This window comes from Solanum stenotomum, chromosome 1 (assembly GCF_019186545.1).
Source record: "Solanum stenotomum isolate F172 chromosome 1, ASM1918654v1, whole genome shotgun sequence".
NCBI lineage: Eukaryota > Viridiplantae > Streptophyta > Magnoliopsida > Solanales > Solanaceae > Solanum > Solanum stenotomum.
The window spans coordinates 23,797,030-23,813,490 of record NC_064282.1 but is presented as its reverse complement, the minus strand read 5'-3'; the positions used below and the strand labels follow the sequence as shown (position 1 = coordinate 23,813,490).

Sequence of the window (16,461 nt, the reverse complement as noted above, 5' to 3'; positions counted from 1 at the left end):
TCTTTGATTTATAGCTAATTTAAATAATTAACTTATATAAATTAATTTAATCACATAATTTTTCCTAATTATTACTAGTGGGACATGACCCGTGCTAAGCTATAGTAATATATAGTTAGAAGAGGTGAATGTTTTACACTCATTTGATAGAAGACTATAGTAATATAATTATAGCTGACATGAACATTAATGTTATACACAAAAAAAATTAAAATTGTGATTATATTGATGTAAATTAAACAAAATAACACCAGTAATATTTAATGAAACTTGACTAATTCACTCAAATTGAGAATGAACACAAGGCAAATAATCTCATTTCCTTGAATATACTACTAAAATATATCACCACTTCCTTCTAAGTTCAAATTTGTGGAAGAATCCATTTGAAGGTTGATATAAAGCAACTTCAAAATATCATATGTATTTCATTTTTTAACGTTCACAACTTTTTCAATGCCATAACTAAGAGTTCATGATATAACTATTTGAGATTCAAGGGACCATGCAATAGGTCCTAAAGTGGTCACAAGGGACGAACCTAAGTGAGTTAGGGGGTTCAAATGAACCCAACTGCTTTTTTCGTAAATTCTATATTTGTATTAAAAAATTAAATAAATAAATATATATATATATTAACTCGTGAACCCCTAACAAAATTCATAAATGACTTCGTGGCAAGGACTGTTAAAGACAAACCCTTTTTGAATTACTAAACATGGAAGATCATAAACAATGTTATCTGCTATTGATTTTTTCAAGGTTAGAATTGAGTTGTTCCCTCTACAAATCAACTTGATTATGGTAGTCTAATACAACAAAAAGTACATAATTTTACTGTAGAGAAAAAAGAATCAAACAATCACTTAAATGTCGATGCATCATATTTATTTGTTAGAATTTTTTGTACTTCACTCCAAATGCAAAACGAAAAAAATGTAATTAAATAGGAAAAAATTCAAATATGTCATCAAATTTTGAGGAAAAAAACTCATTTATGTCATTCCAAAAAAAACTGTCACATTTATCCCATTGTCGTCCAACAAAGTGTTTATTTATGTCATATTATTTTTTAACTCTAATCAGTTTTAACATACAACTTTATACATGTGGCAATTATAATATGTCCACATCATTAATCAAATAGAACTTTGAGAAAAAGCTTATTTTGATCATCCGTTAAAAGTTTGACTCATCTTGATAGAAACCTATCCGATTTTAATATACCACTTTATACATGTGACAATTATGATATGTCCACGTCATTAATTAAATTGAACTTTGAGAAAATGCGTATTTATGCCATCTAAAAAATTGACTCATTTTTTCCATTGTCGTACAACAAAGTGTCCATTTATACCATTATTTTTTAACAGAAAACCTATCCGATTTTAACATACCACTTTATATATATGGTAACTATGATACAATTTTTATTAAAACATAATGAAATGAATTGACACTTTATTGGATGATTATGACAGAAACAAGTCAATATTTTTTAACTGATAACATAAATAATTTTTTAAAAAAGTTGGATAACATATTTGAACATTTTCTCTAAGGGCCCGTTTAACAATGCGATATAAAATCACGAGATGAAATTGAAGTTTTGTGATTTGAAGTTTTTGTGTTGTATATTTTCTTATAAACATAAGAATTCCATAAGTCGTAAAAGTATTAAAATAATTCCAATTATTTATTTAATCTAACCAAATAAATAAATAAATAAAAAATCGCATAATAAATTATTACAAAGCTATTGTGGTCAGTCTTGTTCACTCAATATAGGTGAAAAACTATTTTTTTAATTAAACATTAAAGTAGTAGTAATAAATTTGGTTGATAAATAAATTTAATAAAAAATAATAAATTTGATGAATATAAATGATAAAGTCGGAATTGATTTAAAATAATAATAAAATTTATGTTGATGAGAATAGTGAATTTTAAAAAGTAATGATATGATTATAACTTTTACTTACCTTGGAAATAAATGACAATATAATGTGAGACTATTTTAGCAAAATATAAATTTGTGAGTAAAATTTAAAAAATTCAAATCATGATATAAAATTTCCAAATCAAGAATTTTGTTCCATGGATGAAATCAACATATCCAAACATTAAATTCATCTAACAATTTCATATCGTGTTATGATATCACATGACCAAAAGCGTACTAATTAAAATGACCATAAAAAATAAGAAAGAAAGAAAGAATGAGGTTGAAATAGTAGAACCAAAATCTCCTCTTATCTAAGCAAGCAAACTATAAACCAGCAGAGCAGCTTCCATGGCCAATTCTGCACCTTTTCCAAAATAGAGAAGAAATGGCCTTAATCCCTCATTCCCAAGTTTTCTCTTCTTTCTCAGCCATCAATTCTTTAACAAACCCATTTCCCAAAGTCTTCAGGACTATTAAAATCTCAGCTTCTTCTTCTTCATCACCCAATAACTCACAAGATGAACAGATTGTTGAGACTGACCCTGTGAAGCTCGCATTTGCGAAAGCCAAAGCGTATAAGAAAGAAATTAAATTAGTTGATCCTTCTCCCAGGATTGCCCAAAATGGTGGGTCTGTGACGAAAGCTAGTGACAGTGATGAGAAAATAGCATTGGACAGTAACACCGTACAAGAAGGTGAGAAGATATCTTCTTATTTACAAAAAGTTTCCACTCTCTGGTTAATATTTATTCAATTCAAATGATGAATTTACTCGGTGTCAATTTGCATTTTAGAAATTAGTAAGCTAGAACTTGAAAGCCATTATGATGTTGAAGCAATTTTACTTTTCGAGTTTAAACAACATGGTTGAGGGTTTATTGGAAACAACCTCTATACCTCCTAGGTAGGGTTATATAATGGATGGTAAGCAGTGGCGGACCCAAATATTACTTTTCGAGTTTGAAGCAACATGGTCGAGGGTTTATCGGAAACAACCTCTATACCTCCTAGGTAGGGTTATATAGATGGATGGTAAATTGGTAAGGATCCTGCATATAGCTAATGCAGTGTGGTTGATGTTATAGTAAAAATTTACCTTCGCATAACTAATGCAGTGTTAGTGGTATTAAATAAATAGAATCAGAACATGTGTATTGGTAATATGCGAGTCAAATATCTAAACACAAAGATTTCTTTAAAGTAGGTAATCTTTACATATCATTCCCTGTTTCATTATTCCTTACTGTATAATAATCCCTTTATTATTTTTTACTGCATAAAGAACTCGTGGATTATAATCTCAGGATGACTAGCATGTGAACCAAACGAGCTTAGTCTTTTGATTGTTATGCAAAGGAGAAGGGCTTTATTATCCTTCATTTGGTACTGCAGTGTTATCCTGCAGCATTCTTGAAGATGAACTTAGACAGAATAATGAAATTTTGCTATCTGAAATAATAAGTTGTATTGAGCTGAAGGCTGTGAATTTTTGGTATCGATGGTTCTATTTGTCAAATATTTATTCTAAAATTTGGAACTGATTTCTTCTGTATAATACTAATTGATAGGACCTCACTGGTAAGTGAAATAAGCTCATGTGCATTAAGTTCCATGTTTATGGACTCGAATGTGGTGCTTGGAAAATAAAATGGTGTAATTGCAAAATGAGATTATTCAGGAATACACATTGAATACATATAATGTTGAAATCATTTCTGGTAGTAGATCCATAGTCAAATTCAAAGTTGTTCAAATTGTGTAATCATCAATTACTGTCTTGTGTAGGATCTAATAAAGAGAATGGGGAAAATGACTTCATCAAAAAAGAGAATGGGAAAAGTGACATAAATGCTTTACCCAAAGAGAGTGTTAGAAAGAAGGAAAAGTTGTCGATCTCAAGTATTGATTTTGTGGGGCTTGGTTTTTCTGATAATAAGAAGAGCAGGGGACTGCCTGCTGGATTGGTTCCAATAGTAGACTCGTTCCCTGGAGGAGACTTGCCTGACGTAGAAATACTTGTTGGGGACACAAGCAAGTTTGTAGATACCGAAACATCAAAGTCAAACCGCATCCAAGAAGATGACATGGATACCTATAAGCCAAAGGTTTCCACCTGGGGAGTTTTCCCCAGACCGAATGACATCTCTAAAACTGTAGGTTGCCTATTATGACTTGTGTTTTAGCTTTTTCTAGTATGCATTGTCTTCTTATTCAGTATGCTTCATTTCTAGTTATCCATTATGATGTCATGGAAGTAGCAGCTTTTAATGCTTTTGCAGAAGTTTATGCTTTCTTTAATATGCCAGAATTCAATTTTTTATGGAGTGGCAGTAGGTTAGTTTCAGCTATAACTCCCAATTACAGAACCTCACTAATTTGACCAAGATTCTTCCTAATTCCTAAAGCAGAAAGGTATTAGTAGCAAAATATGCTAGTGCTAAAGGAAATATAAACATAGAAAGCTATGCAAAACTGGATAATTGACATCATATTTCTATCCTCTCTTCAATAAATTAACAGGATTATTGTTTGGAAAATTAAATTCCTTCGGGTTCTTGCATTATGTTGTAAAGAAATCTGTTTGCCCATGGTATTTAAAAAATATGTGTAGCATTTAAAGTTGGGATAGTATTCTCAAAAAAATTTGAAGTTGGGATTTTATTGTTGCAATTTTTCGGGGCTATGATGTCTAGTACAATAGATGAGTATGGATGGATCCCTATTGATAACTCAAGTGCAGCAGTGGAGAAAGAATGAAGTTAAGCTTCAGGTTAGGAATCATTTAGAAGAGAAAGGGTAAAGTAGAAAAATGTTGTTGAATATCATAAGAAGGTTAAGTGACCTTCTTCAGATTGTAACAAAAAAGTAATGTGGTGTGTTGGTGCACTATGTGATGTTTAATTGCAGCTTGACACTTCAAGTACTAAGTAGTTCTGTTCAAAACAGACATGCAAAATGAGAATTTACTCATCTGATTAATATTGGAAATAAGTAGGTTTAGAGCTAATAAAAAAGTTTTATACAGTCAGTTGTTTTCTGTTTTATGAAGATATCACACACATGTATCATAGATTGCTGATGATGAGTCCGTGAAAGGTTTCAAGAAATTGCAACTCAACTTAATCCATGCATGAAAACTTATTCTTTTTGCAGTTAAGAATGACAAGCTGCAGTATTCACAGATGTTTTGTTTCTAGGAGATTTAGAAAGTAAAGGCTGCTACCGAGTGTCGATATCTGTGGGGACTAACTGTATACTACCATACTTGATATAGAATATTCTGATAGACAACTTCCAACTTTCGGGATACTGACAATATTTTACAGCAGAATTTTAACTTTTACAAGGATATCATTGAATGTGCACTTTTTTTGGAGGTGGGGGAGGTTCGATTGGGAGGATGATTCTCTTTGCGAGTACGGAGGAGCAGGAGAAAACTTACTCATGAGTCATGACTGATTACTGCTAAAATGAAGCCTATTCAATGGTTTCTTGGGTATTGGTACCTTATTAGTCTGGTATGTTTTTGATAATTAGCATAAAATCAAATTGACAGACCAGCAATCTGCAAAAGGTTGCATTTCGTCTCCTTAGCCTTCTTATCCCTGGCCCTTCCTTGCATATTGCCAGCTTTATGACATATGTTTCATTTGTGATCTCTTAGTATAACTTTATTTTCCATGACTGGTTCTTATAAGGGTTTTGATGTGGCATTGCATCAAAGTCACCTCAAATTTTTTGCTGGGGCATTTACAACTTTGTTTCAAATCTTCTGATTTGACATTCTACCAATTACACTTCAAATCTTAGTAAACCCTGTTTGAGTGGACTTCACTATGGATGCACTTGTGATACTATCTCTAAAAACCAATTTCATGAACAACTTTCAGCTCATTTATGAACACTTGTCCGTCCCTTTGATGCTATATAGGGTACACTGTACAGAATGAAATTATTTCTTGTTATTGTGTTGTGCTGTCTCTGTTTATCAAACTTTAGTTTGCGAATACCATGATCTCTTAAACTAATGAATGTAGTCATTTAAGCAAAACACTCTGAATAAACTTATTGCTTGTTTGGAGATCAGTTTGGCGGTGGAAGAACTATACGTCCAGGAGAGGTACTTGAATCAGCAGAAGAGAAGGCAGCTAAAGAAGCACGTACGAGAGAGCTACTTGCTGCCTACAAGAGCAGAGTAGGCCTAACTATTGATCCAAACCTAAAACTTGAATGTGAGAAGGTATGCTTTAACTGCTATTGTTTTTTATCTCATGTTTATGGATGCATCAAATTTCCTTCATTATGGAAAATGCATTTAATTTGCTTCTTATATTGATCTTGAGAAACGATACAGAAATCTCATCATTTATTTATAACTTTACACTTTTCAGCATATATATAAAGTTGTTATATGCCATTCCCAGTTCTATGAATTGCCATGCTGTTAACGATTTGATCGGTAACACCAAAACTTGTTTCTTCATAAAGTGGAATTAAATGTTTCTGTTAATCATTTCTACTTTGAATACACATAAAACAGAGTCTCATTTGAAATAAAGAGGGATATCTGGTCGCGTAGGCAGTCACTTAAATGAATGAGCAAAGAATTAAGAGTCTTCGGAGGCTTGGAACTGATGTGCTCCTTTTTCTCACAAACCCATTCAGATGGAATGAAGTTGAAGGTTTCAAGACTAGGAAATTATATCATGGCCATGGCCCTTGATGAGTGGGATAAATTCACACTACCATCGGACATGAAGCTAGAGATCTTCAGGGATATTGGCCTTCGGAGCTCATTAAAACTTAAGCGCACCTTCCGAGCTGTGTAACTTTTTCTTCGATTGGATAATCTTGTGGATCTTCACTTTCCAGTGGTTAATTAAATATATTTGCACACTCAGCCATTGTAGATTATAGTAAACTTGGAAACAAACCAGAAGTACAAGAGCTAAATGCTAGATGTGGCCAATTGTTACTTTAATTCCTATGAAGTACGCTTTACCTCTGAAATTCCTACAAGTGACATCTGTGTTCGCACATCGGGGGTGGTTTTGAATGAACTTTTAGCATTAAGGGTGCCAACATTGTATGTTCATGCAGAGCTGCTATGATATGCACGGCAGGTGCATATAAGATTGATTTTGCAAAAGAGGCATGACATTACCGGCAAAACTATGGTTAGAAAGACTCAAAAGGTTTGGAAATGTACATGTGAAGAAAATAGAGTGATATTGGTCTGAATTAGTTATTCTCCAGAATCACGAAGTCCAAAAGGTCCTCTATGAGGCGCCAGGTCTTGCATTCTCATTTGTGTTTCCAGGAATGAAAGCAAGGCCGAGAAGGGGAGAGAATGGAATACTAGGGGAGAATCCTAAGACTTCAAGAAAGTCAGGTGCATGGACCTGAAAGCACATAAGTTCATATTCCAGGACTTTGAATGCAAACTAAATTGAATAAAGAATTTAAGAGGCTAGATGTGGGTGCTTTTCCTGAATTCACAAGTTGTAAAATAAACTAACGACTTATCAACATGGTTGAAATTGATTGAAGCACACCTTTTTAAAAATAGATTTCCTGTAAATGTTCAAGCCAGAAACTCAAACAAGGGGATTTAAAAAAAAAAAATCTTATGCCAAGGAGATTCAACAACTTATATATATGCAAAAAAAATAATAATCATTTTAGGCCCTATTTACATGTATATTTTTTCAACGAAGGGGGTTACCCCTATGCCTCCACCAAAGTTTATAAAGCAAGGTACACTGGAATTAAACTACTTCAGATACTTCTGTTTATGGTTGATTTAGATAAGATAATTGACATATTTTGAAGGAGTCTTTTGAAAGGGAAGAGTGTTTCAAGTATTAAGCCATTCTTAATGTGGGTTTATAGCCTTTCTTGTTTGAGAATCATGAGGTATGACTTACTTCTTAATTTTAGTGCTGTCATACTTAGGCACTGAAGGATGGCGACTCTTTCATGGACCTTGGCAAGCTCAAGGAAGCACTACCATTTTATGAGAAAGTTATGAATAAGTTGCCGTTTCAGGTGATTTCTTGTACTAGATGGACTTCAACACTTAAAATTAATGCATGTATCTGTTTTTTCTTTTCCCCTTTTCACATCTTAAACCAGAAAAAAAAAGAATTGTTTAAATGCATTTTATCCAACTTCATTGTATGTTATTTGAGTAAAGGTGCCAACTTGCTCAGCACTCTGTTGCAAATGACCCACATCCTTCCACCAAAAAAGAAGGAAAAGATCCAACTTCACGCTCAAATATCTTTTGGGGATAAGGATTGCATATGTTAATATTATTATGATAAAAGAGGCCTTAAACAAATTGATGTGCTTTGCACATAAGTAACAAGGACTGAAGTTGTTACTTATACGTATTTGCTTCTCTTATATATGATGTAAAAACTTAAGATTTACTTTCTTACAGAATGAATGCCGTGGTTCATGAGAGACTAGATTACATTTGTCTTACTTTTATACTTCTTAACTTTGTGTTATCCTGTTCTAAACAAAAGTGAAAAGTAATAAAAGCAAACCTGAAGGCAATTGACACTTCTCGTTTTCAGTACATTTGACATGAAATCTATGACATAATATTTGTGCAGACTCAACTTCATGGATTAGCTGCACTGCAGTGGTCTATTTGTCAAGATTCGCTTCGTAGGTATGTCATCTGCGATTCTCTAATGTCCTAGGTTGTAAACAAGTTCTTAAAAATGCCTGCCCTTTGCTCTAATAAGAGTAATTGAAGCATTTATGCTTAAGAATTCCAGTTCACCCAAGAGAAATTAAAAAGGAAAGAGAGAGAATTTCACTGAGCATCTTGTTAAACTAATTGATAAAAGAGAGGCCAGCTTAGAATACTGGATCCCTACAAACCTGTGGATTCAAGTGATAAATTCACCATTTCTCTAACATAATATTCTTGGTGTTCTTAATGATTTTTATGTTCTGCTCATATGCTTTTTTTAGGGCAATAACATAGAGGTGCGCTCAAGTGACCCGGACACCATGGTTATTAGAATTAAGGGCAATAGCATAGTGATTCCTAATATGTTAATCACCTTTTGTGGCCATGCCCATATTCCTTACTGAGCCATTTTCTACTCATTCTGACTACTATAAATAAAATAGAACAAAAATTTAGGGTGTTAAGTTAGATTAGTATGGAATGATTATATCTTTCTAACAAGATCAAAAGCTTAACTCATAAGTTAGTATGGACATAAAGATCTCGTTACCTCAATGTGTTTGGTCCCTCTTGAAAGGGCACAGCAAAAACTCACCAATAAAGAAAGAAAAGAATTGTTAATTGCCTTTACACATTTTCTGGGAAATGAAATTGCAGAAAAGAGACCTCATGAAGTCTCTTTACTGCATTTATGAAAAATTTAATTGCAGAAAAGAGACCTCATGAGGTCTCTTTTCTGAAAAAAAAAAAACTGATAGCAGATTGTTGCTTTTGCAGCAGCATACCATCCATTTAAATTCAATTCAATAATATGTATTAGCTAAATCAAGCTCAAAGAGCTGCCAACAATCAATCAAACTACAGCAAATACATGTGCTAAATATCCTCCAATCAACACTACTTGAAAATCAACTTTAAAGTACTTCGAAATTGAACGGAAAAAGCATAGAAGTCATAAGTTGTACAATTGGATTTCAAACTACTTCAATGTTCTCATGCATTCACAAAACACATAATAAGTCTTAAAACCACCATAAAGTACATAGTTTAGATTATCTAATACAACTCTAAACTTCAATAATGAGGCGGTATGTTTGCCACATGATCCTCATCATCCTTATCACTGCTGGGCTCATCGGTCAAACCTCTGTATTGACCATATACTTGATGTTGAATAGGTCGAGACTGGGAAAGACGAGGAGCACAAACTACATCACTGGGACAAGGGGGAATCCACCCTGAAGCAACCAAAGCAAGTAGTGCATCTAATTGGGCCTTAATCCCTGCATGCTCTATGTCCCTCTGCCTTTCCCTAGCCTGCGAGACTTCGACTTGGCTACATAGCTTAGCTATCTTCTGTTCCAAAATCTTCTCGCTTGACCAATCATCCTGGAAACTACCTAGGCCTTCTAGCTCCGAATTAAATTCACGAAAGGGTCGCTGGGGCATGTCGTAAGAATACCCATACCAACTCGGCCCACCAACTGAGTCTAGCCACATTCTCTCAGTCTGCTCTTGGCTCAGTGGCATGCCTCGGCTATCATCTAGTTGAATCTGACGGTAATCCTCAATGGATTGCTTGTATTGATTCTGAATATAACGGTAATAATATTAGAATATAAATTTAGGAAGTAAAGTAATTATTACTTTAAATTATTGGCTTACGTAGGTCAGTTGAGGAACCCAAACGTCTGGATCTCCGGGGTTTTTCTTCTTCCTTGTGTGTGTAGTCTTGAATGCCTTTGCCTGAGTTACCGGTCTCCCCAGTTTCTTTTCCTACGAACGAAATTAATTTAGTTATTAATCAAGAATAATTAAATATTAATAACCTACAATATATATAACTTAAGAAATGAACCTACCAATTTCCTCTTCACATTCCCTTGGCTCTGAACCCCAATTGTGTGTAGAGAGCCACCCTTAGTAGTTGCTCTGACCTTCTTGCCAACCTCGTTTATCTGCTTGAACCTCGCATCGGTCTCCCAGTGTGGACTCCCCTCATATAAAGGCCGACTAGCAACTTTCAATTGTTCAAAGAAAATTCTAGATTCATCATTGGGAGCTTCTTCAACGTGGTCGCGAAATTCAAAATCAGAATGCAGCCTATACGCATCCTGAACCATGTAGTGCATTCTATAATTTTGGACATTAGGTTTCACTGCCTTACTACTTTCACCAACAACATAGTGTTGAAATCTATCAATACTATTATCAATTTCTCCATGACTAGTCCACACTGTATAGTCTTCTTTAAATCCATTTCAATAGAGATGAAACTTAACAGTCTCTGGTTTTTCATAATTCATACATTGACATTTCTTACAAGGACACTTGACCAAGCTACTAAGTTGAAAAGGTTCTAGTGTCATTGCATAGTCCACAAAACCATCAACACCTTCTACAAATTCAGGCTTCATCCCCACTCGACCAAAATTAGTCCTTTCATACATCCAACTATGATCCATCTACATAAAGTTCACAAAATTTGAATTTGTTAAACACTAAATTAAGTAATAATTCAACATTTTTTAATATTATTGAGTTTCAAATTTAATACTCACTTTTTTTTTTGATAACTGAGAAATCTGTCTGTGACCCGCCCTTTGGACCAATCACAGCCTTCTAAACTCGGTGGATAATGGGCCTGCCCCTCTACCCTTCTCCACTTAAATACCGGGCTTCGCTTTGCATGGTGTGGGGCTTGAACCTGCGACCTAAGCCACAAATCCTCCACCTTTTGCCACTCGAGCTAGGCCTAACTCAACTTATGACTTAAGTCAACTAATAACCTACATATAAATACTTGGTGTTTTCATTATCTTAGAAATCGAATTGTAACCTTATTCTACTTAATCTTGAAGCTCTTTTAACGAAACCTTTTTAAAGAATAATTGGCTTCGAGTCAGATTTTTTTTTTTTTCAATTTTAAGTTCAAAGTTGAATTGTAAATTCAAAGTTCAGTCCCTAGTTCAAAGTTCAAATATTGTTTTAATTTAATTCAAGGTCCAATATAATATAAAGTTGAGTTAAATTTCAAAGAGTAAGTAAAGCTAATAGTCCTTGATGTATGTAAAAAGTAGATCTTTTAGTCCCAAACATTGAAACTAATAGTTCTTTCTTAAAAATCTATTAAACTTAACAGAGAAAACATTCACAATTACTACACCAGCCAAATCTTCCTCCTCGCACCTTCTTCCACCGCCTTGCGGTGGTTTCCTTCATTAGAAGACATTCAATGTCACTAACTAATCTCAACACATTCTCCTTGACTAAACCAGGCCACTCTCTCATTTTTTTCTCTGTCCCCAACCATAGAAATATACAAACAAACACCTTACGCTCCTCCCATCAACATTATATGATTGTTATAAAATTTATGAGTAGTAAGAAGGGAAAATATAAAGCAAAACAAACTTAAAAAAATAACATATATGAGAAATTGAAGGTATTAAATTTGGAATGAGTGAAGTTTGTTTCCTTCATTCTTCTCCATTTGATAGCAAAGGAAAAAAAGATGGAGAATGACCTGTATGCAAATCTTGTAAGGTTTAATTTTTTATTTTTGGAAATTGGAATCTCTTTTCATGGAAACTAAGTACGGATTTCTCAATCAAATAAGAGACAAATTGAGGAAGATAATTGGGTCTCCCTCTTTCTTCATTCCTGATATTATATTGTTTTTCACTTCCCAATATCAACAACAAAGAACAAAATTAAGCATAACGGACGACTTTCAAAACTCACCCAAATCCTAAAAGAAGACAAATCACATAAAGTTCACGGCTTTGAAGAATGTATAAAGAAAATGTAAAAAAAAAAGGAAAAGGGACAAATATACCCCCGAACTATCATAAATTGTATGTTAATACCCTCCGTTATACTTTAAGGTTGTATATACCCTTACCATCAATATTTTGGATCATCTATACCCTTAAGACTAACAGATTGACACATGGCATCATCTAAATAACTTACCGATTTTATTTATTTATTTATCCAAAAAAATTGCAAACCCACCCATTTTCTATACTTTACCCACCCATGGCCCAAATTAAAATATCATGACATTTAAAACTAAAAATAAAAAACATAACTTTTCATCTTCATTAAAACTTTTCATCTTCATTAAAAATCAAATTAAAGGAAAAATGTTTTTCAATTCATTTTCCAAATCTCACAAACAAAAACCTAGAAGCATATTATTTCAATCAAAATCAAGAAATCAATTTCATTTTTTTTTTGTTCAAATCAATTTATTATTTGTTGAAAGGGGTTGAGAAAATACTACCACCATTGATGGACAAAACTTCAAGCTTTAAAGTGGGTCTACATTCAAATCGAAAATTTCAAGCTCAAATCGATTTGTTATTGTTGAAAGGGTTTGAGAAAATACAACCACCATTGATGGACAAAGCTTCAAGCTTTAAAGTGGGTCTACAATCAAATCAAAAAATTCATTTGTTATTATTGAAATGTGTTGAAAATATTTTTGAAATAGATGATGTATAAAACACCCAATAACCTAGATTCCTATTGTGCTAAATGAAGATGATTTTTTTTTTTGTTTAGCAAGCATAAAGCTACAGATTTAAGAATTTTGAAAGACACAAGATTGACATAACTGGCAGGGATGTTAGTGAAAGTGAAGAAAATAGTAGTTTTAGTGAACAAGTCATCTTCTTCTTTGAAAGATGAGTTCTTGATTCCATGGTTATGGTGGGTTGAGAAGAATAAAGGGATGATTTTTGATGAAAATGAAGAGTGGATTTTGGCACCACCCATTTTGATTGTGGGTCGGGTGGATTTTTATTTTTTGGGTAAAAAATAAATAAAATCGGGTAAATCATTTAGATGATGCCACGTGTCCATCCGTTAGATTCAAGGATATATACAACCCAAAAGAATGACGGTAAGGGCATATACAACCATAAAGTATAACGGAGGGTATTGACATATCATTTATGATAGTTCAGGGGTATATTTATCCTTTTTCCCAAAAAAAAAACTTACCTGGACAGATTTGAGGGGCACTGCGGGGGTGGGAGTGTGGGACTGCTGGTTGTGAGAATGAGGGTTGAGAGTGAGGTGGGGTTGGATGACTGTTTTACACAAATGAGAGTTGGGTTTGTATTTTTATTAAAAATAGAGACTCCTACTGAGGACGTATTTTAAATTTTTTGTTTGACGGTTTTGACTAATAAAAGCAACCTCACGATGTCGCTATCCTTAGTTATAATATCATTTAACAGAACTCATGAAGTCTCTTTCTTTAAAAACATCAAATTGAGGGGTAAAACGACCTCATGAGGTCTCTATTTGTGACCTATTTTTGAGGTCTCTTTTTACTGTTTTTCTAGTAGTGATAAGCAAGAAGGGTCAATTAACCATATGGTTTCATAAATTATATGCGACGAGCATCTATCTCTAAACATCAATTAACCAACTTTCTAATATATCAATCCCTGGTAGTTACTTATAAAAAAATGTCCCTAGTACATCCTTCATATTTGTACTTAATTGACTTACTGGCTAATCAATTGTTATCTGTCTTTGAAATGCATAGTAAACCACTCCCAAAACCAACATTTGCCCACTTCCTGCCCAAAACCAACACTCATGAAAAATACATAAAAGATGAGTGTTTATCCCATCCAATTATGTCAGAGTCCAGAGGGAATTAAATCTCTCTAGAACTTCAGCGTGGAATGGTCGTTTTTGCAACAAACCTTCTGTCATTTCACGATCTTTGTGATGCTTGAATGTTCAAATCATTAAGCGTGAACTTGCACTTGCATGGTCCTTGTGCCTGCTTCTAAGACTGATCATTCATTTCCACACCATATATGGACAGGTCCAATGAAGCTCGTTCAATGTACGAGAAGCTTCAGTCTCATCCTAATCCTAGAGTTAGCAAGAAAGCAAGACAATTTATGTTCAGCTTTCAGGTAATCATTAGCTATTCAGGTAGCTCATGTTGTGCATCTACCTAGAGTGTAAAGATATGTTGAAAGGTTGAAGTTTAATAACACACTTGATTTTGGACAGCCGATTAGAAGTTTAGGTATCTTTAAGGGCTTTGTTGGATATTGCACACCTTCAAATGACAGAGCCAGGAACTATACAAGGGGATATAAAAAAAATGCTAGACTATCATAGCTGGAATTTGAACGTGTGACCTTAAGTAACTTCCGACCATGTTTACCACACTACACTAGAATCTTCCCTTATGTCTAGGGATTCAATGGTTTATATTACAACACTAGAATTAGATATTCCGCAACTTATGTAGGATAAGACAAAAATTCTCTAAACTCATGCTGAGCAAAATCGACCATCTTGTTGCTACGGAGTACTCAAATTGTTTGTCTTGGTTGATGGCAGGCTATGGAAATGATGAAGGTAACTGGCTCAACATTCTCTTCTATGAATACTGGCTATCAGAATTATTTCGACGCTTTTATTAAGGATAAAGTAAACTATTCCGAGGATGAAACAGAAGAAGGTGCAATCCAACAAGCAATCCCTTACATTATATTGCTTCTTTTCCCTATTGTTATTGTGCTATTAATTGCTCTAAGAAAGGGTATATAGGTTTTGTATAGCATTTAACATCTTGAAACTCAAACAGCAAATAACATTGCAACTGAAATGCATGTTTCTCCCTAGTATATATTGTAATAAAGTTGTGGGTTTCTTTTTTATGACCGTGGTGTCCGGTCCAACTTTCACGCCTTACCTCCTACTAGCAACTTTCATGCCTTACCTCGAGTTTTGAAGTTGAGACCCGAGGACTCTCAACCACTTCATTGCCACTAGGTCACACCTTTGGTGCATAAAGTTGTGGGTTTATGTGGAGATTGAGTTTGGTAAAATCTCCATTTGAATGATTAAATAGGATAATTACCATCCAACGTCTTTCAGTGATCTAGTTTACAAAATAGCCAACAAATGTATAGTTTTTGTATATTTAACTATAATTGACATATACTGTATAATAGGTTTTGTATATTCAGACTATATTGGTAAATAAATTTGGTCGAATGGTACATTTTGGTAAGTTTCTCAATTTAATATTATAATAATATGAAGCTTTATTATTCTAAATACATGTACATGAAACACTATTTATGCTTTTGTCAAGTATGGTAGACATGAAATAACATAACTATATACTTTTTTTTTGGGTTAAGAAAACTATATATACTCAATCTTCACTAAGTGTGTATCTTAGCAGTTAATGAGTGCGATACTCAATCTTCACCCAAGTGTGTATCTAATTTCAAAAGAAATAAAAATGTATATTTAGACGATTTCTTCTCACTTATCTAAGTTTTGATGGTTAGAGTTATACGATTTGTGTTGATGCGAGATAGTAACATGTATTTAGTAAAATAGTGGAGCTGAGCTCAAGCAGTCTCCTCTCGATGAAAGTATAGTGTTGGAACTCTCATTAGTTAAATCTTAACCTTAACATCAAGGGGTGAACACCTAATTCATTTGCTATTGTGAAACTTCTCCAATATTAGCAAATAATTATGTATCGTGATAAATTTTAAAGTGATAGAAAATAAATTGTAATTATAATCCTTTCTTATTCTAAGATGCCCATCTAAAAATCCGTACTTGTTGACAAAAAGGCTTTCGGCTTTCTAGCAAGCTTAAGGGCTAAGGGAAATTCATCCTTGGATCAATGAAATAGTTGAATTAGCTAAGATGCAATATATATATATATATATATATATATATATTTGTGTGTGTAATTTTGTTTCTCCCTTGATTCTTCCTAGAATTTTCTTCGTGATTC

General features: G+C 33.6%; 1 protein-coding gene across 1 annotated transcript; it reads left to right on the top strand.

The window, feature by feature from the left end:
- Nucleotides 1–735: 735 nt before the first annotated feature.
- Nucleotides 736–15,361, top strand: LOC125865382 (uncharacterized). Its single transcript, XM_049545608.1, has 8 exons — nucleotides 736–762; nucleotides 2,241–2,643; nucleotides 3,734–4,101; nucleotides 6,036–6,188; nucleotides 7,904–7,996; nucleotides 8,572–8,630; nucleotides 14,509–14,602; nucleotides 15,039–15,361. Exons 1-8 carry the CDS (start codon nucleotides 736–738, stop codon nucleotides 15,246–15,248), a joined length of 1,407 nt encoding a protein of 468 aa, XP_049401565.1. The 3' UTR covers nucleotides 15,249–15,361.
- The last annotated feature ends 1,100 nt before the right edge of the window (nucleotides 15,362–16,461 follow it).

Bases quoted from the DNA above. Each gene is read 5' to 3' on its own strand.
- LOC125865382 (XM_049545608.1), top strand. From the start codon at position 736: ATGTTATCTGCTATTGATTTTTTCAAG. The intron at 7,997-8,571 runs GTGATTTCTTGT...ATATTTGTGCAG, and splicing joins TGAATAAGTTGCCGTTTCAG to ACTCAACTTCATGGATTAGC. The intron at 14,603-15,038 runs GTAATCATTAGC...GGTTGATGGCAG, and splicing joins AATTTATGTTCAGCTTTCAG to GCTATGGAAATGATGAAGGT.